At 41.3% G+C, this 26,559-nt stretch overlaps 1 protein-coding gene across 8 annotated transcripts in view; it reads left to right on the top strand.

Annotated features, from left to right (window-relative positions):
- Positions 1–26,559, top strand: part of efr3a (EFR3 homolog A (S. cerevisiae)) — a 120,835-nt gene that overhangs the window by 26,083 nt on the left and 68,193 nt on the right. For all 8 annotated transcript variants that reach the window (XM_036131340.1, XM_036131339.1, XM_036131338.1 and 5 more), the window contains 3 exons: positions 13,375–13,451; positions 15,414–15,541; positions 15,661–15,811. In XM_036131340.1, coding sequence (XP_035987233.1) covers positions 13,375–13,451; positions 15,414–15,541; positions 15,661–15,811 — 356 coding nt within the window. The remainder of the gene's footprint in view (positions 1–13,374; positions 13,452–15,413; positions 15,542–15,660; positions 15,812–26,559) is intronic.

The following is a 26,559-nucleotide window of genomic DNA, read 5'->3' as shown; positions in this document are numbered from 1 at the left end:
AGATTTATGGCTCATCATCTCTGCTTGTGGACGCAGCCTTCAGGTTATAAAAAACATTACAAGTCAATGAGCCCAGCAGCAGCTTCAGCCAGCCGGCAAGCAGGTCTATAACTACTATTTATTCCCCCATTTGTTTGTTATAAACTCACAGCGCTTTATGATATTTAGTCTGAACAAATGGATATAAAGCTTTCTCTCCTTTTATCTTAATAAAGCAGCAGAAAACGATGCTGATGATGTTGCATATGAAAGTTGGATTCATGCAGAATCGGATCTCATAAATGGGAGCAAATGCATCATAGACTCTACAGGATGAGGTGGTTCTAGATACTGTTGCTGTAATTTATCTTAGGAAAAGTTGCTCCTACATATGGAGTAGCCTTCTGTGGTCCCTTTTCTTCATAATGTTATCAGTTTCTCATTGAAACCATAGAAAAATGGTTAAACGTTAACCATTAAAGTTAAAGTTTGCTGTGTTGATTTGAAAAGTATGTCAGGTTTCCATTAAAACTTGATCCAATGCCTTCACTCCTGTTACGTTTTACTGAATACTCTGCAGTAAAATGTAACACAGTTAATTTTTCGGATGGTGTGCATGGTGCTGTGAAGATCATGATAGTTTCTCTGAAGATGTCGTCAGTTTCATGATTAAGCTCCATAGGAACAGCTTTTCTGAATCACCACATGTTACGCATCCTGACAGAATCCTCCGATTTGCACATAATTTGGACCGAATGCAGAACAGCGATGGGGATGGAAATCAGTCAGATTGCAAGAAGCTGGGATGCCTAGAATCAGCACCACGAGAAAATAAAAGGTGGCAACACTGGTATCATTAAAGCTATGGTTGGTAATCCTGTTCAGAAACACTTTTTGTTATACTGGGTGAAATCATCCTTCTATCCTGAAACTAGTCAATAAATTATGTATTCAGAAAAAGGAGGTTAAAATAGTTCTCTGTGGGAGCTGCAGGCCTGTAAAAACTAACCAATTCCTAACACTTCTAGTGTTTATGGATCCGGTTAGCTTAGCGGCTAGGTTAGCGGCTAGGTTAGCGGTTAGCCTTTCATTGTAGCTCCACTGCTCTCAGCCATAGACTTTGAACATGGCTGAGAGTCACAAGAAGCAAACCGTGTTCATGTTTATGAGAGGAAGAGGAAGGCCTCCATAGAAACAAATAAGACCAGAGTGGATTTTTAAGACATTATCCATTGAAGATGGATAATGTCTATCTTGGCCAGGTCTCCCTTGCAAAAGAGATTTTTAATCTCAATGGGTATTACCTGGTTAAATAAAGGATAAGTAGAAAAAAATAAAAATAAAAAGAGCAGGTAAGCTGGCCTTGCACATGTGAAGTTATTCAAAAAGGGTACCTAAGGAAACTTCCGGAAAAATCTTCTTTAGATTTTGCTCTATATATATAAACTGAACCTAACTGGAATATGGACGAGTTCATTAGATGGAACATGACATATACATACCTAAAAGAGCTTGAATAGTTGTTTAAAATCTTCATGAATTCATGTCAGTTGCAACAGCAAAACTAAAACCGTATTGAGGAGCTAAGGTATAAAACTGCTAACTCTTTGATACATTTTTAATTATGTAATGTACGCTGATAGAAAATGTACCACATTTAAATTCTTCATCTTCATCCACTTTTCTATCAGGGTGTCTGTAGCTGTCTTGTCCCCTGACTCTTCACAGCTTTATCAAGCTTCTATGTTTATGTCTTAAATATATTATCGTTTGTGAATCTTTAAGGGTGTCTTCATGTCAGCTACTCATGGATATGTTGCCCTCATATCCGACCTGAAAACCGGCGTGTTGTGGGAATGATGTCAGTCGACTGTCGGTGCCGTTTTGGCTTTTATGCTGCTGTCAAAGGCTGAAGTATTAATCAGAGGAGGAGAAGGCCACGTTTAATCTGTTCAGATTATGTGCCTTGGGTGTAGATTAAAGCACAAAGCTCTGCTGGTGTGAGCTTTACTCAAACCCTGAGCAAAAGTGTTTACTTCGAAATGTTGTGTACCGGGAACCAGACAGAAATATTCTAATTATTTCCTCTGTGAGGCTTTGCTCCTGATTTATCTGGGCCCAAATGCAGAGGTGGAAGGGTGACAGTTTTAGTCTGGAGGCTTCCTCAGAGGTTCAGATATATGAACAGAGCAATCTTCAACCATCGTTCTCTTCTGACAGTAAACCTGTTGGTGATCTCAATATTTTAGGAAAAGAAAGTGAAAAAGTCCACCTCTGACTCAAGGGATGAGTCAAAGCTGTTGACACTATATCTGACAAAGCACAATATTTTATACCCAAATAGTTTCGTTGGAAACACGCAAATAAATAAATAAATCAAAGACGCACATGTGACTATATTTCTTTTTGCATATGGCTGGCTTCATGAAATTTCATGTTGAGTTTGAAGCAATGGATTTTCATGCCGGTGCCAAACTCCAATGAGTCACGTCCTTTCCCTGTGCTGAAGACAGATGACCAAAGCTTTCAGTGTGCAGTATGATGGCGGAGAGGAGAGAGAGGGACTAACATGAGGTCAGAAAGAACGTGGGGGGTGCAGGGCTGCCATCTTCCATTTCAGTACTAAGGCAGGTTTTCTAAAAGAAAGTCAATGAAAGGCAACTGAGGCTTTACATAAGATGGCCTTCACCAGAAGAAAGTTTGTATAGGTACCATTTATTTAAAAAAAAAAAAAATCAATTTGAGGCTTTTGCATTTGTTGGAAACTTAGAGTAAACTGTAATGTTGTCAGTCCTTATTTTAGATGAGATATTTATAAACGGCAGTTTAATCCTGAGCTGAGGAGAATTTAAACTTAACATTGTACCAGCTTGTTTAGTCCTGGTTCTAGAAACACTAAATAAGCAGATGACCTGATTGCAGTACATAAATTCAGTGATGGGGAGCATGTAGATTTTTAATAAAAGGGGCCCGAGAGTAGAGCCTTGAGGTACCCCAGACACACAGCTGGGGTACCAGACTGTTTTTGTCTGCTGAGAATTAATTTGTGCAAATGTGAAGAAGTGATACGAGTAAAGGCCCATTCATACCTCTCGTAAAAGACGGATACGGATACGTATGGAGTGTTTCATACGTTCTAACCGACGATTTTGTCCGTATTTTGACACGAAAATTGGGAGTTTACGATTACGGACGAAACGGATCAATACGGATCAATACTACCGGAAACGGTGGGGGCGCTATTGAGTTTGTAGTACAAAATGTCAACAAAATCACGAAGAAGGTTATAATTCTGGGCTTTAAACATGGCGGGATTCGAGGAATGACTTGCGGAGCTTGTCCGAGACTACCCACACATATGATGTGTCGTGTCCGGGGCACAGGGACTAACAAAAAGTTTACTTACGGAGCAAATACAACAAAATCACGTCTTGGACCGTCGCCATGTTTGATCAGTGACGAATCATTGGCACGCAGCACTGCCACCTACAGGAAATATTGGTTATTGCACACCTCAACGGACGGAGGTATGAAGGAGTCAACGGATAGAACGTACGGACAGAAATACGGACGTGTAGGCCAAACGTAGGGTATGAATGGGCCTTAAGATTACCTAAATTGTTCCTTTTTTTGTTGTTGTTTTCCATCACTAGATATTTGCCTTTTTAGACCAGCTCTATTTCCAACAGTTTGTAAACACGATACATCGTCTCTAACTATTAGAAATAAACACATTCACAATACTCTCAGCCCTCAACATATTAGGCTATGAATTTGGTCATTATAATTTTTTTTTGTTTTACTTGTGATTTTTCTCATACGAGGCATAATGAACTTAAAGACACTAAGTAATACTGACACCTTGTGGCTCAAACTGGCACAACAGCTTGCTTTACATTTAAAAACTTGCCTTGCCGTTTTTAATTGGCAAGGCAAGTTTATTAATAAAGCACTTTTCAGTAACGAGACGATTCAAAGTGCTGTGAAACCCTGCAGGATTTTTACTACCACAGGACGGGTATATTATGATGTATTCTGTTTTACTTCTGCTCCGCTTCTCTTACTGGCTTCCATGTCTGCAGGCTGCTGCTCTTTTGTCACGATAAAATATCAAATGCTGCGCTCTACTTTAGGAACCCTGGGAACTCTCATCTGATTGGCTCAGGAACCAGGAAGTAAACACAGGCTGCACTCTGAACCAAAGTAGTTCTGGACCGTAGCTCTAGGTTTGACAGGAGAAAAATGTACCTAAGGCATCATTGATGGAGAGGAACGATTATTTATAGGGGACGTTACTTCAGTCCCAGGTGAGAAATGAGAATAATTTAGGTTGATAAAGTCTTGCGTATTGCTCCTTTTTAAATAAAAAAATCTGTGTTGTTACACATAATTTACATTAGGTGGTTCCTCATTGCACACCTGACTGAGTCAGTGAAAACAGACTCGCATCAGGTATGAGCGCTCGTCTGCAACATTTGGTTATAATTTGCATCCCATGTACATGGAAACCTGGCTTCCTACAGCTTCTCCGGTTCCAGAATGGCCCCTTTACCTCCGTGTTGGATCATTTTCCTGTGAACACACAGGCCGGTAACCCGAGCCTCTGCCGTCGAGGCCAACATTAGACCAAGCGGAGTCTCATTTTCGCTCTCACAAAGTAGGGTAATTCCAGGTGATTCTATCACACGGACTGAAGGTGATGCTCATTGGCCGAACTTGGTGTCCATCACCTATGTAAAGTTGGACCAGAAGCAGAGCGGATCTAAAAAGGTGTGGCAGAGATGTTCGCTGCTGCCTGGACTCACCTGTTCAGGTACAAACAGAATCTGCAACCTTTTGGATGTAGCTGTCCCATGAAGATCGTCCGGTGGATTACTTTAAGAAGAATTAATTTTGAGCCTGAGGAATCATCCTTCGGAGGACCGCGGCTGGACTTAAACCCGCTCCCTTCATGCCGTCTCTTTGTGGTATCCTGCGGAGGTACCGCCAGGTGCCTCAAACCGAGGCTGATGGAGCGTTCAACTATAACAGAGCCACAAGCAGAGGAGGCTTCCTCTGCTTTGGTAGGTGGAACCTTCAGGCAAAGCTGAGGGTGGCATAATGTAGACCCTCTCCTCTAGGGTTGGTGTTGAGTTGGAGGAGGTTGTCCTCCCAACCAACCGTGTTGGACCGGGTCTACCATGTTTTCCCGCAGTTCACATCTTCATAGCTCTTCCTGTCACTTGATTTAGGGTGAAAACTTCATCCTCATCTCACTTGGATGATGTTGTCTGGTTCATCATGTTGGACTCTGCAGTGCAAAGGTGACTTCTGCCACCGGAGTCGGTACAGCAGCAGATTCGTTCTGGCTAAACCACTGCAGTCTGTTTCTGCTGCTGGCATGGCTACTGGATGGTTTCTTTGGAGATTCGGTTACGTAAACAAGCTTGAAGAACCCTGATGGAGAGACCGCATGTGGAAAACATCCAGTTTGGTCAGGTCCTGTTTGAGAACGGTACTGGTTTCTTTAACACTGATATAATGGATAAATTATTTCAGTGTTAAAGAAGAATCAGGTTTTCTTCCAGATGGTCCATTGCAGGGATGCTAACCCAAAGTTACGGTGTTGAAACGGTCTTTTCCTCTCAGAGCTAAACTCCTGGACTTGTTGGATCAGCGGTTCTGAGATTGATGTGTCCGTCATAGTCTGATGTGAGGACTTTTATCTTGTTCATAGTGATTTTTAAGTACCAAGATGATGTTTTGAGCACTTGACTCAAATCCTACCAGAAGAAGCCCAAAATCTGGTCGTATGTCCCAAACATGCTACATATATCCAGTATTGGGAGCAAGAGGCTTTTTATCCAATAACAAAGCTGATTTAAACATGTTTGCAAGCATTTCAGTAAACATTTAGCTTTAGGAACCGAGGTTTAGCACAGAGGAAATGCTTAGTATATTTAAGCTTGTTCAGGTGAGTTTTATTGGCGTAAAGCCTTTTATTCAACAGTCTGATGCATATGATGAGTGGATTTCTACAACCAAGGGATCAAGTTCTGCAATATTTTTACCAGCATATTTTATCAGGATGTAAAAAATGCAGTTTAAAAGAGATGTTTAGTAAAATTAAGCTAATTATTTTGTCTTTAAGACTTCACTCTAATAGTAAACACTGATCTTCTAGAACATTTAGGATTTAGTTTTATCATCTTTGTTTCTTTCTAACACACATTTAGGATTAAAAATACAAGAACAAGTAATTAGCCAGAAAGCAAATAAGGGCCTTTTTTTTAAGTATTTAGAGGGAAAAAAGAACACATTGCCTGCAAACTGGTTGTGTTGGTTCAGTTTACAGCTCCAGAATCCTTCCACCCTGGTGTGATTATTTATTCATGGCTTGTTGCGTTCGATGGCCACCAGGGACCTTCTCTGTAGGACAAAGATCGTGTTGGTAACCTTCCCTGGTCTCAGAAGGTCAACAGTAGCTACGTTTACATGGACAAAGGTAATGGGAATAAAAACGTACCATGTAAACACGCCAATCTGAATATTGTGATCGGACTAAGCTCAATCGGAATTAAATGATAACCTGAATGAGAGAGGTGGTTTCTGCTGGTTGATAATCTGGTCAGCATGAATATAAACGCTTGTGAGGCTCAAGTTATTCTGAATGTGGCAAACTTACCCGAGTGCGCATGTTTCTGCGTTGGTGAGTGCTGGACATACGTCGGGAAGCAAAACCGTCGGGGCTCAGATTTGTTGCCTACTCATTAACGATTGAGCTGTAATTAGGAGTCCAGCCTGGACGTTTAGAAGACAAAAAAACTCGTATAATCCTGCTTTGGTTACTGTTTTTTGTTGTTCAGCAAAGACAGAAGTTCTTCTTCTTCTGTGTTTTAACTGTGTTTAAGTGTGATAACTGCGCTGTCAGAGTGGTTCTGTTCTAAATAAAGGCCTGTGCATATATACAACCACGTTATGATTGGATTGTGTGCCCATATAGACGGTACAATCAGATTATGTTTTATTTATTTTTTTGGATTTTATTACCAATACATTTCAGTCTGATTGTGAAACTCCGTGCATGTAAACATAGCAGGTGTGTTGTTATGTATAAAAGCTCTTCACCTTCTCTCATTCCTGTCATTGTAATTCCTACATTCGGAACACTTTGCGCTCCAGGTGTGTGACAGCAGGTGGTCATGTAATTGCTGCAGGTTGGTTTTGATCCGTCCTCGCCGTCGTCGCTGGGTCCCAGCAGGATGATGGATCTGATCGGCTGTAATTGCCTCTCCTCAGCCGGCCGAGTTGGTCGCGTCTCGCCGTTATTCATCAGGCTCCGTGCGCGCCGCAGACCTCGGCGTCTCGGCCCCGCTGTGCGCCGTGATTATGCCGCCCTCTCTGCAGATTCATCGGCGGACACTAACATTGATGCATTGCTTCTATTACAGTATTGAAGGCACTGTGCTCTCAGCCAGAGTGGGCCTAAATGTAATTCAGAACCGCTGTCATTCAGTTTTTGCTGCTTGACTCTCCTTAAAAACAAACAACTGAATACAGTCACAAGCTGCAGGTATATCTAGATTTAATATATACGCATTGTGGGCCTGAGTATCATTGAGCTTTTGATGATTATGTTCCAGAAGCTTAATGTTACCCTTCTTTAGTCATAGCAAAAGTTTGAATGTGTGTTTGGGATAATTTTCTTGTTGGAACGCTCATCTGGGTCCATGGTCCAACCGTCTGACCCAAACTGTCCCTCCAGCAGAAGTTGGTGAGGATGTTCAGGAACAACCGAGGCTCATTGAGCTGGAAGTTGCTGCTGTCTGTAGGGAGGCGGTTTTACTTGACCATGCATGTAGAGGGTCCAGAAATGACACCTACACTGCAAAAAGGGAACTAAAAGTAGGTAAAATTCTCTTGAAATTAGTGTATTTTTCTTTGATTTGAGCTGGTAAATCAGACTATTTGCCAATGGAATAAGATTTTTGTACTTAAAATAAAAACAATTCATCTCTATCGTCTTATTTCAAGTGCAGTTTAGCTAATTATCTTATTTTAGGGTTAGAAATTCTCATTCCATTGGCAAATAATCTTATTTAGCTGCTCAAATCAAGGAAAAAGATACAAATTTTAAGTAGATTTTACTTACTTTTAGTTCCCTTTTTGCAGTGTAGCTAGACTCTGCTCCGCTGATGCCCTGGTGGACAAGCTAGATTCCCTCTGGAGATGTATTATATGGACAGACAAGACAGATGCTGAGCCCTGTAGGCTTCAGCGAGGAGAGGAAGAATGTGATGGTGGAGGCATCTGACCTGAGGGTTAATGTACGGACTGTCGAGCACGGCGGTGGCAGCATCCTGCTGTTCCTGATGTGTTACACAGACGGGATGGAAAAACACCTCCAGATTCTTCAGCTTCACCTCAAATCAACACTTTGGACTCTAAGTCAGACGTTCCACCAGAACAATGATCCCAGTCACTGCCTGCAAGCTGGTTCTGGAGAGGATAAAGGCAAGGCAAGGCACATTTATTTATATAGCACAATTCAGTACAGGGACAATGCAAAGTGCTTTACATGATTAAAATATAGCAAATTAAAACAGAATAAAAGCAAGTAGGAATAACATGTAGATACAAATTAGAACAAAAAAGTGGTGATTCAGGTAACTAGAACAGTTGAAGGCAATCCTGAACAAATGTGTTTTTAATCTTGATTTAAAGGAACTCAGGCTTTCCGCACCTTTACAATTTTCTGGAAGTTTGTTCCAGAAAAATAAAGCAACATAAGCTTCTGGAATGAGCTCCATAGACGTCTGAACTGAAAAATTATGGACTTGTATAGCATAGTCTGTAATTTACCTACAGGTTTCAAGTCAGAACTTTGCAGAATTACGTTGCGCTTCATCTTTCCTAAGCCTAAGTTTGACTTGGGCTTTCTGCTCCGTTCAGACCTTTTAAATTAGGGCTGGAAGATAATTCAATAATGATATATATCGATCAATAGACGTATGGTTCAATCTAAAAAAAACAGGGGTCAATAAAAAGTTAAATAATAGAACAGTGCATTCTAGCCTATCGTGTAGGTTAATATTAAAGTCATTACGCCCTCCCAACCAATCACAAACCTAGGAAAGCTCCATCAGAGTTCAGAGAGCACCTGTTCATTTTTTCCTTTTTAACACTTAGTTTTAGGAAAAAGTTGGGTGAATAAAGGGTTGTGTTTGAATCCATTAAGCATTAAGCAACAGCAGGGCTGCACTTAAAATGTATATATTTTTTTTTTTTTTTTTTCTTTAATTATCGATATCAATCAATATGATTTCTATTTTATCAATATGCTTTTATTCTATATCGTCCAGCCCTACTTTAAACCAGGCTGTTTTACCGCCTGCCTACATGCCTGAGTCATCAGAGCGACCAGCCCGTCCCACCCTGGAGCTTCATCCTCCGGCCGACCTGTCGGCTGTCCCTGAACGCACCGTCCCCGGTGATTTCATCATCGCTGCTGACACACGCGCACACATGCTGCGGTTCTCTGGGAACCCCATCGTGTCTGCAAGGTTGACATTATTTCAGTGTCAGATCAAAACACCGTAAATGAGCCTGACACTGTAGAAAAATCCTGGCTGTTCACCCAGAGGCGGGTTGTCTGTGACGGATACAGTCCGTCATGGTAACGCCCAATAATTAGGGTTGGGTTGCCTCTGCAGAGAAGAGCCGGTCCTGTTGGCTGTGATGGTGAAACTGTGAAGGTTTAAGCTCTACATGGTGTTAAATGTAGAAATAAGCACCGTTTTAGGCTTCAGTCGTCCGTCCAAACTTGATTTCCTGCTAAATTTGGCCTCGGTGATGGATTCACACCCGACTGCTGCCACGGTTCCCCAAGCTGTGCTCTGGTGGCTGCAGACAGTCTTTGAGTCTTTTTTTACAGCAACCGTTTATAACCATTCTGCACAGATCCGTGTTTATTTAAAGTTTCCGTGAGGCAGCAGAAAAGCTAGCCTCGTGAGACCATCCTGATCTCGCGAGCTTTCAAGGTTTCACTCGCAGATCAGTCTGGCTACCCTCCGTTAAAGAAAATTTGGCGCCGTTCACCAAACGAACGTCCAATCAGCGTTGGCTTTGAGGCGGGTTGAGGTGTGACGCAACGAGAAGCGCGACAGTTCAGTCTAAAGAACACGGCGGCTTCAGCCGATGAAACTAGCGTTAGCGTGGCTATCGAGCAAGTTTTATCGGAATTACAGAGTATTTCTCTGCTGAGCTAACGAGCCTTTACCTGCAGCAGCAAGAGTAGCTTGGCTTGTGGTTGTGTTTTCGTCGTCGCTCGTAACAGAGTGATGACGAAGCATGTTGACGAGTACGTCATATGCTTCGTTTATCTGATTGGTTTATTTGGCCCGTCTATCACCAACATAGGCCAATCAGCTAACCAGTATTTTCGCCCCTTCCCAAAGTTACTTCAACGGAAGGTTTCCAGATGGATATGCGAAGCAAATCTATCTGGCGGCGTCAGGTTACAGAAAAGCAGCCTGTTCCTGGTTTTTAACACCACTGTTTACTGTTCAAGGCGTGAATTCAGGCCCAGAGCAGCCGTCTGCGGCTTTAATGGATTCATGTGGTGAGCTGAGCTCCACCTCGTCGAGTCGTTGTTGACCTTAAAGCCCTCTGAGCTCACCTGGCTCTCAGCTGAGAGGAATAATCTTTACACGACGCCGGTTTATTTCTGCTTCAGAGAAGAAAGGATTGATGTGAAAAAGATTTCCCTGAAATCAGGCGGTTGATCATTTGAAAATTTAACGAGGACGAAATGGATGAAACTGAAACGTCCAGAGCTGTGCAACCATAAACTTCACTGGAATAGAGATGTCTTGGAGTTAAGTCTGGACTTTGACTGGGCCAGTTTAACAAATATACTTTGATCTAAACTGTTTATTTAAGCCTGGCTTTATATTTACCAATTATAATGTTGGCAGTTTCTCCAGCCGTATGAGTGTGGGGTACCTCAGGGAACCGTGCTGGTATCTCTCCCTTTTATACTCTAAAATGCAGACGTTTTGATCAAAGGGGCGTGTAAAGCTTTCCAACGACTAGCATAGTTGACCTATTCACAGCTGACAGAGATGGTGGAGAGAAGACTGGTGCCAGTGGAACCATCTCCAGATGTTTGCAGATGTTTGGTGTTCGGCAGGCAAAGAAACACCACAGCAGCAATGCCAAGCATCAAGAGATTGGATTTTAAGATTTTAAACTCTTAAAACAAGCAGTTTCTTCACCTGAATGATGATCTTGGATCTTGTTGTGGCATCAGCTGGAGAATTTGCTCCATAAAAACACATTTATGCACAAATGTGGCCTAGAACATGTCAGCCTTGCTGCCATTATAGCTCTAAATGTTAGAACACAAAACAAATGTTTTGTGTTCTAACATTTATAATGAGGCAGCAGAGTTATATATGCCAGCCACAATTTAAAGACCTTGACTTGTAAACCACTTTGAAAGTAAATCTGCTGTATTTGTTTAAGTCACATTAACTTGTAGACGCTCTGGTCAAAGGACTGAAACATGGCGACTGTTTACTTCATTTATTGATTTATTTGACAGGGACTTTGTACATTAATTAACTGCATATGCACCAGAATTAACCAAAAGGTTATTTTTCATCCGTGGTCCCTGGACAGATCTGTGTACCCTAAAAGAAATAAAAAGATTACAGTTCTACAACACAAATATAAAAAGCCATAAAACATATATAACTCTTGCAGCATCGTCTCACATCAACTTTTTTTCTTAAACTGATTTTCTTCAGATTTTTTTGGTGTTGGCCTATCAAATAAAACAAAAAAAATAAATAATTCTTTAGAGACTTAAATTAAAACTAAAACATTTTCTCATGACTGAATAAATTTACTTTTTTTTGTTTAGGAATGATAAAGACTTTGTAAAATGCCTGTGCAAATATTCTCAAATTGCTCCCCCAGCATCCCACACTTCATTTTATCATTTATTTATCTGTTCTCCAGCCCAAAGCGGTGCCATTCTCGTCTTCCTCATAATTTTCTATGTGGATTTATTTAATGGTTATCGGCCATTCGTGTATTTATTTTCATTTATTCATTTCTTCAATAAGAAATGTGGGCGTATGATTATTGCGTATTAATTATAAGTGGATTAGCAGGCGTATGTCTCCTTGAAGCTCAGATGGAGCCAGAGGTGAATCAGCAGCAGCTCCAGTCGACCCGTCGTCTCCTCTCTGACTTTAACTTTCTCACCTCTCGCTGCAGAGCCGTGACTCTGACTCACGGCTGCTTATTGTCTCCCAGGCTGCACCCCATAATACTAAATCACGTCAGTGACCTGTCACGGGCCGACGTCTCAATGCAGAGGAAGTCGGGATCATGTCTGCGTGAGTCACGTCGGGCCGACAGAAACCGGTTTGAGTTCTTTGGGTTTGGCTGGAGGTGTGAAGCCTCTCCTAAAACGGAAACTTTTGATCTGCAGCATCTGTTTCAGGAGGAGGACCGGAGCTCAGGGTCTTTGTAGGGCCGGACGATAATTCACTAAAGATGTATAAGGAGCGATAGACGTATATGGGCGATAGGGGAGAAAATATAGATAAAAAGTTTGATAGGATAAAAGTTTTCCTTCTTTTTGCATTCTGTCATGTGGGTTAAAATCCTTCTGTTAGTCTATAAATCCCTGAATTAGCACCTAAATACATCACAGACTTGTTATCAGGGCATCAACCCTCCAGACCACTCAGGTCTTCTGGCTCCAGCCTGCTCTGCAGAACCAGAACCAGAACCAGACATGGAGAAGCAGCATTTAGCTCCTATGCTCCACTTATCTGGAATAAACTTCCAGAAAACTGGAAAAGTGCTGAAAGCCTGAGTTCCTTTAAATCAAGATTAAAAACACATTTGTTTAAAATTGCCTTTGACTGTTCAAGTTAAACTGTTTTACTGTTTTCAAATGTTCTTTTTTTGTTTCTACATTCTATCCCCACTTGCTTTTATTCCTATATTTTAATCATGTAAAGCACTTTGCATTTTCTCTGTACTGAATTGTGCTATATAAATAAATTTGCTTTGCCTTGCCTTAATAATACAGTCATTACGTTCTCCCAACCAATCACAACGCAGACCCAGGAAGTTATTTTTTAAGCTTGCAGTTTTGGTAAAAAGTTTGTTGAATAAAGGGTTGAGTTTGAATTCAGTGTTTGTGTCTTTATCTAAAAATAGGTCTCTAAGCAACAGCATAAAATGGCCTGAGCTGCACCTAAAGTCCATGTTTTGAATTTGTTCATAATTATTGATGTCGATTAGTATTTCTGTTGTATGGATGTGCTTGTTGTTCTATATGGTCCAGCTCTAGTCCTCCGTGCTGACGATGCTGTTTTTCTCTCCTGTTCCCAGGGGTGTGTGGCTGCTGTGGGCCGCTGAGGCCGAGGTACAAGCGACTGGTGGACAACATCTTCCCAGAGGATCCCAAGGTACGTTCAGACACAAGGGGGGGGGGGATGGTCTTTAGTCCTGATCCACGTCACCCTGAGCGCTCCTACAGCTCCCTGTTTTCATGTCTGAAAGCATCTAGTTTGGTTTGCGTTTACACTGCAAGAATGAAACTAAAAATAAGTCAAATTTTCTTGAAATTAGTGTATTTGTCCTTGATTTGAGCAGATAAATAAGATGATTTGCCACTGGAATGAGATTTTTGTACTTAAAATAGGTATAACTCATCTCCATCATCTTATTTAGAGGGCAGAAGAACTAATTGTCTTATTTTAGGGGTCAAAATACTGATTCCATTGGCAAATCATCTTATTTACCTGCTCAAATCAAGGACAAATACACTAATTTCAAGAAAATTTGACTTATTTTTAGTTCTGTTTTTGCAGTGTAAAAAGCACCGCAGCAGTGAACAAAGTGTTGGGTACAGAGAGTTACGACAGTCCTGTTGGGATGTAATAAAACCAGAGATCACCCAGTCAAAGACTTTAAAAAATAAAAGCCTCAGTTAAAAAAAAGGACTCCTGTGCAACTTGAAATGGGCCTAAAATAATTTAAAAAAAAAAACATAAACTTGATTAATTTAAGTATAGATTTCACCACACCTGAACTGAGACGGCTGTTAGAGATCTTTAAGGCGTCTGACCCGACTACCTTTTTAAAAGTTTATTTAAAAGATTTGGACAAGATGGCGTCTAAATCGTTGTACGCAGTTTTACCGCCTGACAGAATCACACTGGGTGGAGACAGCAGAACCGGCGACTGCGTTAAAGTAAGCGTGAGAACGAAGGGAGATCAGCGGTCAAAGCCTTTCTCTGGTGTAGATGAGAAACTGCAGGAACCTTTCTCAGGTTTCTGGGGATCCATCAACGCAGGAGGAGTGGAGAAAAGACCTCGAGGATTACTGGAGCTCTTCTCAACAGCAGAAAAAAAATGGTTGCTTTTCTGCTTTTACACCTGAACCGACTCCCAACCTGATAAAACACCTGCTGCCCGTCGTCGTTCCACCCTCCTTCAGTCTAGGGCTGAACGATTTTGGAAAAAAAAAAAAAAAAAAAATGTTTTCTTAATATTGCGATTTAATGCGATTTTTTTTTTTTTTTATTTTATTTTATTTTTTTTTTTCCCCCAGTTTAATTTATCATGTCTTTTTAAACATATACAAACAACAAATCAATTTGTTTCCTCCATGTGGATCAGTTGCTAAAAGACCCACAGCATCTAAACTCGGAGCAGTAATGATTGCGTTCTGCCTACAATATATTTCAATTAAAATTGCAATTTTGACTTTTCTCCGCATTAACCACAAGCAACAAAAATTGCCTCTAAACAAAGACATTTGTAAACAAGGATTATTTAAAACAAGAACTTTTAATGTTTCTATTAATCAGAATATTATTCAAGAGAACAGCTTTTAGTTGATTTGGACATCAATCCTTGTTGAAGATAAAGTCCAACCAACAAGCAAGTCTATGTATTAAACTGATTGACCAGTACTTAATGCTTTGTATGATTATAAAAACTCTAAAAGAAGTAATAAAATCAGATTATCTCACTGCTGCAACTGTCTTCCCTTCCATGTGGAGGCAAACCCACTTTACACATCTTACTGACACCTAATGGACGTGTCTAATTCCCTAATTGTTACATAGCCAAAAATTGCAGACTCTGCGATTTGGAAATTGCGTTATTTTAAATCACGATTATATTGAAAATGCGATTAATTGTTCAGCCCTATTTCAGTCTCGCCTGACTGAACGAGTCGCTTCATTTATCTGTGGACCCGATTCTGACCTGGGTCTCAGTTTTAGAAGGAGCGACATCAGGTTCATCTCCTCCGTAGCAAAGCTTTTAAGAATACTAGAAATGTTCTTAGTCACAGACGGGTAAACCTAAACGTGTGACGGAACAAGAGAACCCACCGAACGCTCTGTGCTCCCCCGCAGGATGGCCTCAGTAAGTCCGACATGGAGAAGCTGACCTTCTACGCCGTGTCGGCGCCGGAGAAGCTGGACAGAATCGGCGCGTACCTGGCTGAGAGGCTGAGCAGAGACGTGGTGCGGCATCGCTACGGGTGAGTAACTCCTGCACAGTCGGCGCTTTTTAAGCTCGTTAAGGTCCGCAGACGGAGGGTCCGCCTGTTTATTACGTGATGCTGGGGGGGAAGAGCTATGAAGACTGAACTGTGTGCAGGAATGTGGTGATCGCCATGGAGGCTCTGGACCAGCTGCTGATGGCCTGTCACTCTCAGAGCATCAAGCCCTTCGTGGAGAGCTTCCTGCACATGGTGGCCAAGCTGCTGGAGTCCAGAGAGCCGGACCTGCAGGTCCTGGGGACCAACTCGGTGAGCAGCACTGTCCTCGTGTCCCACGGCCTCAAAGCTTTCTGCTGCTGACAGCGCGGTGCACTGCAAAAATAGACCTAAAAATGTTTTCTTGAAATTAAAGTATTTTTCCTTGATTTGAGCAGGTAAATAGGACTATTTGCCAATGGAATATGATTTTTGCACTTAAAATAGGAACAATTCATATCAATCGTCTTATTTCAAGTGCAGTTTATCTAATTATCTTATTTTAGGGGTAAATATACTCATTCCATTGGCAAATAATCTTATTTACCTGCTCAAATCAAGGCCAAATACATTCATTTCAAGAAAATTGTACTTACAGGGTTCCCACAGGTCCTTGAAATCCTTGAAAGTTTGTGAATCTGAAAAAATAAATTCAAGGCCCTTGAAAGTTCTTGAAAACAGCCAAAAAAAACCACCTTGTCCTTGAAAGTCCTTGAATTTTTTTGTGGGGTTGAAAGTTCACACGGATGACGACTCATGTGTCATTATTTTACTACCACACGATCTTTTAAAATTATGTTGATTCCGCAGACTTTTAATTTGCAAAAGTACGTTCGCTCTTCTTCGTTAGTTGGTAGGCTACGGTTTAGGCCTACGTGCGTCCAATAGGTTACATTCACGCAGTGTTGCCAACTCAGCGACTTTGTCGCTATATTTAGCGACTTTTCAGAGTCAAAGTCAAAAACTAGCTCAATCAAAGATGAAACTAAGTGAAACAAATTGATATAATTCTGAACATCTCAATGCTGCACTTTTTTCCATAAAATTCCATGAAGCGGTAGGCTAATGTACATCTTATATGTAATGTAGTATGGCATAGCCATGTACTGTGGACATAAATGTAGGCTATGAATATGTTCAATATCAATGTAGGCTATAAATTAAGTCCACTTTCTTGCATTGCTTCTGACCCAACAACTTCTATGCCGTTTAGTCTTTTATTGAATTTGCATTGTATTAAAATATGATAACCTATTCAGCGGTCACAGTAGGTAAATGCCGCCACGTGTGGTCCTTGAATTTGAGGAAATTGGTCCTGGAAAGTCCTTGAAAGGTCCTTGAATTTGATGTTCACCAAGGTGTGGGAATCCTGTACTTATTTTTAGTTCTCTTTTTGCAGTGTGTGCAGCAAGCTGGCGCCGCTACCTGTGACTCTTTACGTTTATCTAAATGAGCTTTTCTGAATTCTTCATATTTCAGCAAAGTCTCTGTCCAGATGTTTTAATTGGTAGAGGAGACAATTAGGCCACGTAAAAAGGCCTGAGAATTATAACAAGTCCAGGATGGATCTTTGGAGAAGTGTAGAACTGGGCTTAATCTTTCTTCATACATATATCACTTTAATCACAGCCTGGAAAATGATCTGTCCTAATTTATTATTATGCTACTTAATAAATAAATACATCTTTACTGCCAGATTTATCCTTTTTCTCCTCCAGTTTACTCCCAGTCAACGGTCCATATATTTTCCTCTCAGGCTGAAAGTGAAGGATCTTAAACTGTGTTCAGTCCAGATGCCAAACAGAGCGTTGGACCTGCAGTTTTACTCTAAACAAAGATCTGCGTTTGATGCAGAGTGATCCAGTGCAGACGTCTCTACGGGTTTTAACTCGTCTAAGTGTAGATGAAAGGCAAGGCGTAGATGATAAAACCCGACTGAGAGTGTTCAGTGCTCCATAGTCCAGAATGTCATAAATGCTGTATGACATAATAAAGTAAATCAGGGAGCTAAACGGCGTGTTTCCACCTCTTCTCTCTGCAAACGGTGTAGAAATGTCCTCTTTAACCATGGGACTGATGGGGGGGGGGGGGGGGGGGGCAGCAGCGCCTCGTCTGGGCTCTCTGCCCATCCTCCATCTCTGCCTCAGGCCTCATATGTCCTGCATGTTGGAGGCGTTTACTGCTGCCGCACACCTGACTCTACAGGATGGGTGGATAACGAGCTTCTGCAGCTCCTGTAGCCGTGCTAGGGAGGTAATGCAATGTTTGATTCAGGAGCGGTGGAGAAATGAAGCATGTAAAGCAGGGGTGTCAAACATACGGCCCGCCGAACAATTTAGTCCGGCCCTGTGGCTAAATGCATAATCATTATAAAAATATATATTTTTAATTTTTTTTTCCCCCAGTGTCCTGTCTGGCAATGTGGCAATAAGAATTGTTGTCTTAATGCCAAAAAGAGCTCATCAGATTTGACTTTCACAAGTGGAGCAGTACTGCTTTTGCCATAATGCTCCGCTTGATTTATGAACGTGAATAGTTTTATTATGATTCATGCGGGGAATATCTCAAATGATATGGACACTACAATGGGAAAGCAGGAGAGGAAAGGAAGAACAAGAAGAGAAAAAAAGAAAAGGTGAAAGAAAGAGGAAATAAAATGAAGAGAATGATAAAACAATTATTGAAAAAAACATGTACTTCATTTAATTAAAAATCTGCAGTTCCTATATTGTCCACGAGGGGCGCTGTGTTTTAATTAGCAGATTAAGCTTCAGGTGTGGAAAAATTTTAATCATTCCTTAATTTTTATCTGTTTGATGTATTTTGTCATGCAGGACAGTGTTTTTAAGTTCCAAAAAATTTGAATAAATGTTTTTCAACATTGTATAATCACTGTGATCAGTTCTTATGCATGATGCACAAGTAAATGTTTAACTGAGTAAAAGTATTGTTGAAACTGCACATACCTTTCTTAAAAATGCTGAGGTTATTCATAATATATTGTGTAAAAGTGAAATTAATTTAAATATAAAAATCAACAAAAAGTCCACATGTATTAGTTCTATTTAATCTTGCAATGAGTTTACTCGTGTGGCCCTCTTGAGATCAGATTAAGCTGAATGCGGCCCCTCAACCAAAATGAGTTTGACACCCCTGATCTAAAGGCTTCAGGATGCAGAGGAACGGTCCAGAGCTGTTCGTGCTCGCCATGATGCAAACGAACAGCTGCTGTGTGGCGTTAGAACAACACTGACGAGTTTTACTGTCATATTCTCTAAATGTTTGTTTTTTTTAGCATCTCCTTTTTTTTTTTAAGCCTCTTTCTGTTCTGATGTTAGTGAGAAGCGTGGCTGAAATTATCCTTCCAGCGTTTTCCTCCAGAAAGTACGAGCTCGTAATCTGCAAAGTTAACTCCTAAACGTGGACTTATTACCCCGTTTTCATAAAATAGGCCAAATATTCCGGTTAGCAGCAGCCCAGAGGCCGATGCTGGAGCTTTAAGAGCTAATTTTGCTCTCACTGTGGCACAGAAAGGGGCCTGTAACACACGCTGATCGACAGACGCCTCTTAAAGCTGCCACCGGATCTGAGCCCTGTTTGGTTTCCTCTCAGGTCTTCTGAAGGTGAAATAAATGTCGTTTTTCTCTCGGTTCCCCCTCCTGCCCCGGCCTGTAGTCCTGGCTATTGTTAGCGCTCCATCTGAGCTGCCGGTTCAGCTGCCTTGCATTATTTATGCGTGGTATTTGGACTGACAGAGGAGAACAGATGCAGCCGCGTCAATGAAGCTGTCCTCGTGGCGCTTTGTGGCTCATTGTTGTTGTTCTCCAAGCAAAGCGAAGAACGTTTGGTTGTTCTGTCGGCTCAGGATCTGTTTAGTGAGTTTAAGACTTTTGCCGACCTAATGCAGTTTACCGTCTTACAGTTTCTACAGCGTCCGCTTAGAGCAACCGGATAGAGATGCAGTTTACAAAGCTCTGAGCATGCAGCAGCAAACTCATTTAGATAAATGCATCTAAACGCAGAATCAGACCCAAATATCCAGCACAGATTGTTGGGCTGTTAAAGGTTACCTGCAGGCTTCTGGTGGCAGAAACATCCTCGTAGTCCTTATGTTCAACCTTAGATCCAGCATGGCTGTGATCAACCAGTGGCAGCAGCAGAGCTTCAGTACTTACATCTGTCTACTAAGAGATTCACACTGCAAAAAGGGAACTAAAAGTAGGTAAAAATCCTCTTGAAATTAGTGTATTTTTCATTGATTTGAGCTGGTAAATCAAACTATTTGCCAATGGAATAAGATTTTTGCACTTGAAATCAGATGATGGAGATGAATTGTTCTCATTTTAAGTGCAGGATGTCTAATTATCTTATTTCAGGGGTAGAAATTCTCATTCCATTGGCAAATAGTCTTATTTAGCTGCTCAAATTAAGGAAAGAATATACATATTTCAAAAATATTTTACTTACTTTTAGTTCCCTTTTTGCAGTGCAACCCAAGTTAATTTAAGCTGGTTTTCAGAAACGTGTGAGCCATTTTGCAGCAGATATTCCCCCCGGTGTTCATCTTCAGTGGTGTGCAGGCCTGTAAAACGGAGGTGCTCTCAGACTCTACCCTGCAGCCCTCCCTGGTCAGCGAGTGCCACCCGTGCTGCGGGCTGAAAGCTTTGAGATCGAGGAGGTTTTGAGCCGCGCCGGCGTGTCGTGGTGGGAACGCAGCTCTGAGTGGCACCAGCAGGAAACCGTGTCTCAATTTCCCTGGAGGCGGATTTGAAACTCGACCAAGTGGCTGCTCAGAGACCCATCATCTGCAGGGATCTGGGTTTATTCTGGGTTTATTTTTAATCTGAAACCTCATAACTCTGCAGTCAGTTTTTAAAAATAAGAATTAGCTGCACATGATTCAATTAGTTATAGATTTTCTGTCTAATCCCCACAGGGTCAAAATGACACCTACCGCCTCCAGAAGTATAAATACACAACCCCTGTTATGGTGTAAATGCCTCACAGTGGGTTGCAGAGAGTCTCCATCGTTTCTGCAGCCATCAGAAAGCTTCTGGCGTCCTTCTCATTGGATAATTGACCACTTCTCTTATCAGAGCTGGCAGGGTTTCTTTAAACTGATTGATTTCCTGGTACGGACCTGGCTTTGGACATAATCCATGTGTTTTCAGCCTAAGTTTCTGTTCCAGTACCAGTTTGGATCATTTTCCAGCTGAAACCGTCTAGTTCAGGGGTCAATAAACAAGATTTTTTTTAATTTCACTTCTATTAAATTATGTTTATCTACATGACCTTTCGCTCTAGATGTGTAAATACCTACTCTGTAGAATATGTTTAGTTTTATCGTGAGCCACAACCTTACTAGTATTGTTAGGCTTTGCAACAAAGGGAAACCTGAAGGTTTTACATTTAGAGAGTAAAGCAATTATCTCAAACTGAATGTTAAAAGTTTATGCCAACTGAAGGAAATAAATAGCATATAGTTTAGAGAACTAAACAAACAAAATCTGCTGTTGAAAACGCTACAAACTGCTAAAATTGGCCTTTTTAAGCATAATATCTTTATATTTAAACACAATGCTCAGTTTCATTTAGTAAGAGCCACTGTGACTCCAGAGCTGAAGGTTACAGAGCTTCAAATGCAGTTAATGTGGAGGTAGACCTCCTCCTCACTGATTATCCACTGCTGCTGATCAGCATCATGCTGCCACCACCGTGTCTGACAGTTTTAGTGTTTCTGACAGTTTTTGGGTCTAAAATCCCAGCAGGGTTCAGACCAGAAGTCCAAAATGTGAAGCTTCAGTCTATGAGCCACTTTGTGACATGGCGCTCCATCGTGCTGGAAAACCCACTGAATCATCAGCAAACAGTTGGAAAAATGACTCGTTGGGAACATTTTGATCCAGATCTACAGTCACATGTTGATGTTCTTAGGCACAGTTAAAGGAGGAGAAGCACCAACCCCCCCCCCCCCCCTTCCACCTCCACATGGGCTGGAACGCGTCACTGTTGAGGAACGGACTCTTTGCAGCTCATCGCCTGCTTCTCCAGGTTTCCCAGCCGGTCAGAAGAAGAGTCATCAGAGAACATGCTGTAGCGTTGCTCCATGCAGAGCCTTCAGGCTTTCCTGGACAAATGTGACGTCTCTGCTGCCGCTTCCTCTCCCTCACATCCTCCTGCTGTCAGCACTGGTGAAGCACTGCGCTGCAGCGCCCTCTTCAGGAGTTCAGTGTAGAGTCCCAACGTCCTCTTCTCTGGACCTCTCAACCTTCCAGTTCCTGGTGGCCCATAAAACTCCGCTTTCAGATAAATATACTTTCCAGCACTTTCCTGCATCCTAATGCAGAATGATTGCATCTGCAAGCTTTTCTTTGGATTCAACTTCTTTTTTAACACCAGGAGACAATTTCAGCAAATCTCCATGAAAGTAACGAATGTACAGAGGACAACATGCTGAGCCTGTCCTGCAGACGCCCTGATGTCTGTTTGGTTGGTTTGAATCTAAGGAATCTGATGACTGGTTGAATAGCTTTGGACGAGGCGCCTTACGTCCCAAACTTTGCACCGAATCTGTTGGTTTTTAAGTTTTCAGATGAGAAGGTGACCCTGGAGAGAAAAACAAGCCCTGGTGGGAGGAGGTGGTGAATCACTCCAAGCAGCATAACAATGATGTTCTTATTCAAACCAAACACTTTTCTTTGCTTCACTCCTACCAGCGTATGTCCAGAGCTTTTTAATTTAAGTTCAAAGGCATCTTTGCTGTTTTTCCCTGCGTCTCCTTTCAAAGACAAAGAGACATGAAACCACGACAAACCCACTATTAGGGTTCTTGGAGGCTGGGCCAGCCAGGTGTGCTGCACATCTGGCCCATAGGTTTAGGAATAGACCTTTAACTATACAGGTTTGCTCCAAACATCCCCGAATAGAATCAGAGCAACAGCGTTCTGGTTTTCTTTCCAGAGTTGAACCAAAAATCAATGAAATGGGGCCGTGGTTTAGGTTTAATCGATTAATTTTAATTTTAATTCAGGTTTAATCGATTGATTTGACTTTACGATTTTAATGTAGAAGATTTAAGTGTAGGAAAATCTGAATTTTATTTTGCCACAGTACTCATTCGGCTTCCTTGAAGAGAATAACAACAATGCTGAATATATGTTTAGGAAAATATATTGTAAATAGGAAACCCTTTTTACCATAATACGAGGCACTGTAATTTACTTATTTATAATTTTTAAGTTAGTTTGAAATTACACAAGAGCTTGTATTTAGTTGAACCTCAATTCAGGTCAACTCCCAGACATAAACACTAATTTTTAAACTCGTTTATTTAATTTCTTTTTGTGAAACAAACAGGAGGCAAAGAATCGATTCATCGGCTATGATATAATAAATAATTTTTAAGCCACATTGCGCAGCCCTAGCTTGGTTCTGTTGGTTTTACCACCCAAACAGCTCTCTGACATGAAATCTGCCTCTTTGTTTGCCGCGCTGTTGGCTTCCTCCTCCTGTGAGTTCACATGTTTCCACTCGGTTCACAGAAGCTCAGAGAAGTGTCGGCTCCACTTAGCGCAGCTAATGTTAGACCCCAGAAATTAATTTCTTTCAACCTTCCCATGGACTAACTCAGAAGGGATTTCATTTAGGAAATTAAGTCTCTTGAACAGTAATACATTTATTAAAAACTTGACAATTGCCTTTTATTCTGAAACTGAATTGTTAACTATCAAAAAGAATGACTTTAGCATTTGAAAGTACAGAATGACATATTTGAACCAAGTAATATAAATAAAATTATATATAAAGAATTTTGAGGTTTTATTTTGGGGAGAAAATCAGTTACTGTGATCACTCCTGGAAAATAAAAACGTAAAGCGGTCCTCAAATTATTGAGAAATCGACACTTTTCATTGAATTTTGGTACAGAAGCAAAGTTTCCTGCAACTTAACAATTTATTTGTTCAAAAGCTTATTTCCCCGAAATTTAAAACCTTTCAGGTAAACTTCGCCAGAACTGGAGTTACTCTCCTAAAACACGAGTTACTCTCCCCGAACGGGAGTTACTGTCCTAAAACACGAGTTACTGTCCTAAAACACGAGTTACTGTCCTAAAACACGAGTTACTGTTCTAAAACACGAGTTACTCTCCTAAAACACGAGTTACTCTCCTAAAACACGAGTTACTGTCCCAAAACACGAGTTACTGTCCCAAAACACGAGTTACTGTCCTAAAACACGAGTTACTGTTCTAAAACACGAGTTACTGTCCTAAAACACGAGTTACTCTCCTAAAACACGAGTTACTGTTCTAAAACACGAGTTACTCTCCTAAAACACGAGTTACTGTTCTAAAACACGAGTTACTCTCCTAAAACACGAGTTACTCTCCTAAAACACGAGTTACTGTCCTAAAACACGAGTTACTGTTCTAAAACACGAGTTACTGTTCTAAAACACGAGTTACTGTCCCAAAACACGAGTTACTGTCCCAAAACACGAGTTACTGTCCTAAAACACGAGTTACTGTCCTAAAACACGAGTTACTGTCCTAAAACACGAGTTACTGTCCCAAAACACGAGTTACTGTCCTAAAACACGAGTTACTGTTCTAAAACACGAGTTACTGTTCTAAAACACGAGTTACTGTCCCAAAACACGAGTTACTGTCCTAAAACACGAGTTACTGTTCTAAAACACGAGTTACTGTCCTAAAACACGAGTTACTGTCCTAAAACACGAGTTACTGTCCCAAAACACGAGTTACTCTCCTAAAACATGAGTTACTGTCCCAAAACACGAGTTACTGTCCTAAAACACGAGTTACTGTCCTAAAACACGAGTTACTCTCCTAAAACACGAGTTACTCTCCCAAAACACAAGTTACTCTCCCCGAACTGGAGTTACTCTCCTAAAACACGAGTTACTCTCCTAAAACACGAGTTACTCTCCTAAAACACGAGTTACTCTCCTAAAACACGAGTTACTCTCCTAAAACACGAGTTACTCTCCTAAAACACGAGTTACTGTTCTAAAACACGAGTTACTCTCCCAAAACACGAGTTACTGTTCTAAAACACGAGTTACTGTCCTAAAACACGAGTTACTGTCCTAAAACACGAGTTACTGTCCCAAAACACGAGTTACTGTCCCAAAACACGAGTTACTGTCCCAAAACACGAGTTACTCTCCCAAAACACGAGTTACTCTCCTAAAACACGAGTTACTCTCCCCGAACTGGAGTTACTCTCCCCGAACTGGAGTTACTCTCCCCGAACGGGAGTTACTGTCCTAAAACACGAGTTACTCTCCCCGAATGGGAGTTACTGTCCTAAAACACGAGTTACTGTCCTAAAACACGAGTTACTGTCCTAAAACACGAGTTACTCTCCCAAAACACGAGTTACTCTCCCCGAACTGGAGTTACTCTCCCCGAACTGGAGTTACTCTCCTAAAACACGAGTTACTGTTCCAAAACACGAGTTACTCTCCTAAAACACGAGTTACTCTCCTAAAACACGAGTTACTCTCCTAAAACATGAGTTACTCTCCTAAAACACGAGTTACTGTTCTAAAACACGAGTTACTGTTCTAAAACACGAGTTACTCTCCTAAAACACGAGTTGCTGTCCCAAAACACGAGTTACTGTCCCAAAACACGAGTTACTGTTCCAAAACACGAGTTACTCTCCTAAAACACGAGTTACTCTCCTAAAACACGAGTTACTGTCCCAAAACACGAGTTACTCTCCTAAAACACGAGTTACTCTCCTAAAACACGAGTTACTGTCCCAAAACACGAGTTACTGTCCCAAAACACGAGTTACTGTCCTAAAACACGAGTTACTCTCCTAAAACACGAGTTACTCTCCTAAAACACGAGTTACTCTCCTAAAACACGAGTTACTCTCCTAAAACACGAGTTGCTGTCCTAAAACAGGAGTTACTCTCCTAAAACACGAGTTGCTGTCCCAAAACACGAGTTACTGTCCCAAAACACGAGTTACTGTCCCAAAACACGAGTTACTCTCCTGGAACTTTTAGAACTTTTTCAGACAGTTTTCCAAAGCTGTCAGATGGACATTCCTCAAACAGAAATCTGTCTGTATTGACGGATTAAAGTCTGGAGCACCTGTTGCTTTGCAGCAAGAAGTTCCTGGGTTAAAATCTAGGCCTGGGGTCTTTCTGCAGACAGTTAACATGTTCTTCCTCTGTATGTGTGGGTTCTCTCTGAGTTCTCTGGCTTCCTCCCCCAGTCCAAAAGCATGATGGTTAAGATTAATTCATCCCTCTAAAGTGTGTGCCTGGTTGCTTGTTCTGCGTCTGAGAAGGACTCGCCTCCGCTTCTCACCCAATGGCTGCTGGAGAAAGACCCCAGACGCCTGCAGTGACGATGGAGTCCACCACTACACGTTAAAGAGTGCACTGCTTTAGATGGGTGGACACAAACGCTAACATCTCCCTGGAGGGTTGAGCAAATTATCAATGTTAATTAAACCAGAACACTCATTCTGGGTTCGTTAAGGACGTTTAAGTGCTAATGTGAGGTAAAAGTTTCCTGTTTACTTGCTTGAAAAGCATCGTTCTAATTCTGCGTAAGAACACGGACAGGATTAAAGGGTTCCTGCAGGAAAAGAGCTCAATGGCGCTGATGGACGGCGCCACTGAGAAAAGCTGATTCCATGCGGAGATAATTTTGATTTTGAGTAAAAATGTCAAGAGACTCGTTTTGAAATCCGCCATAATTGGCAATTAATCTTTTTCTCAAACGTTTCTCATTCTTGTCACAACTAAAATCTCTGCTAATGTCTGAGGGAGAGATGACAAAATATCCCCGTTGGAGATAAAGAGCTTCAGATAATTAGTTTCCATTTTTCTGCATTTCCTCTTTTCGCCATTTATTTCAGTCATATTCACATCTATCCCAGGTATAAGAAATACTCTAAATCTCTCCTGCATCCTGCCTGCAAGGAGGTTGTAGCCACTTCTAAACCTGCACAAAACAGCCTTTTATAGAATAAAGC

This window comes from Fundulus heteroclitus, unplaced genomic scaffold (assembly GCF_011125445.2).
Source record: "Fundulus heteroclitus isolate FHET01 unplaced genomic scaffold, MU-UCD_Fhet_4.1 scaffold_42, whole genome shotgun sequence".
NCBI classification, from domain to species: Eukaryota; Metazoa; Chordata; class Actinopteri; order Cyprinodontiformes; family Fundulidae; genus Fundulus; species Fundulus heteroclitus.
The sequence above is the reverse complement of the archived record's forward strand: the minus strand, read 5'-3'. Positions and strand labels throughout refer to the sequence as shown.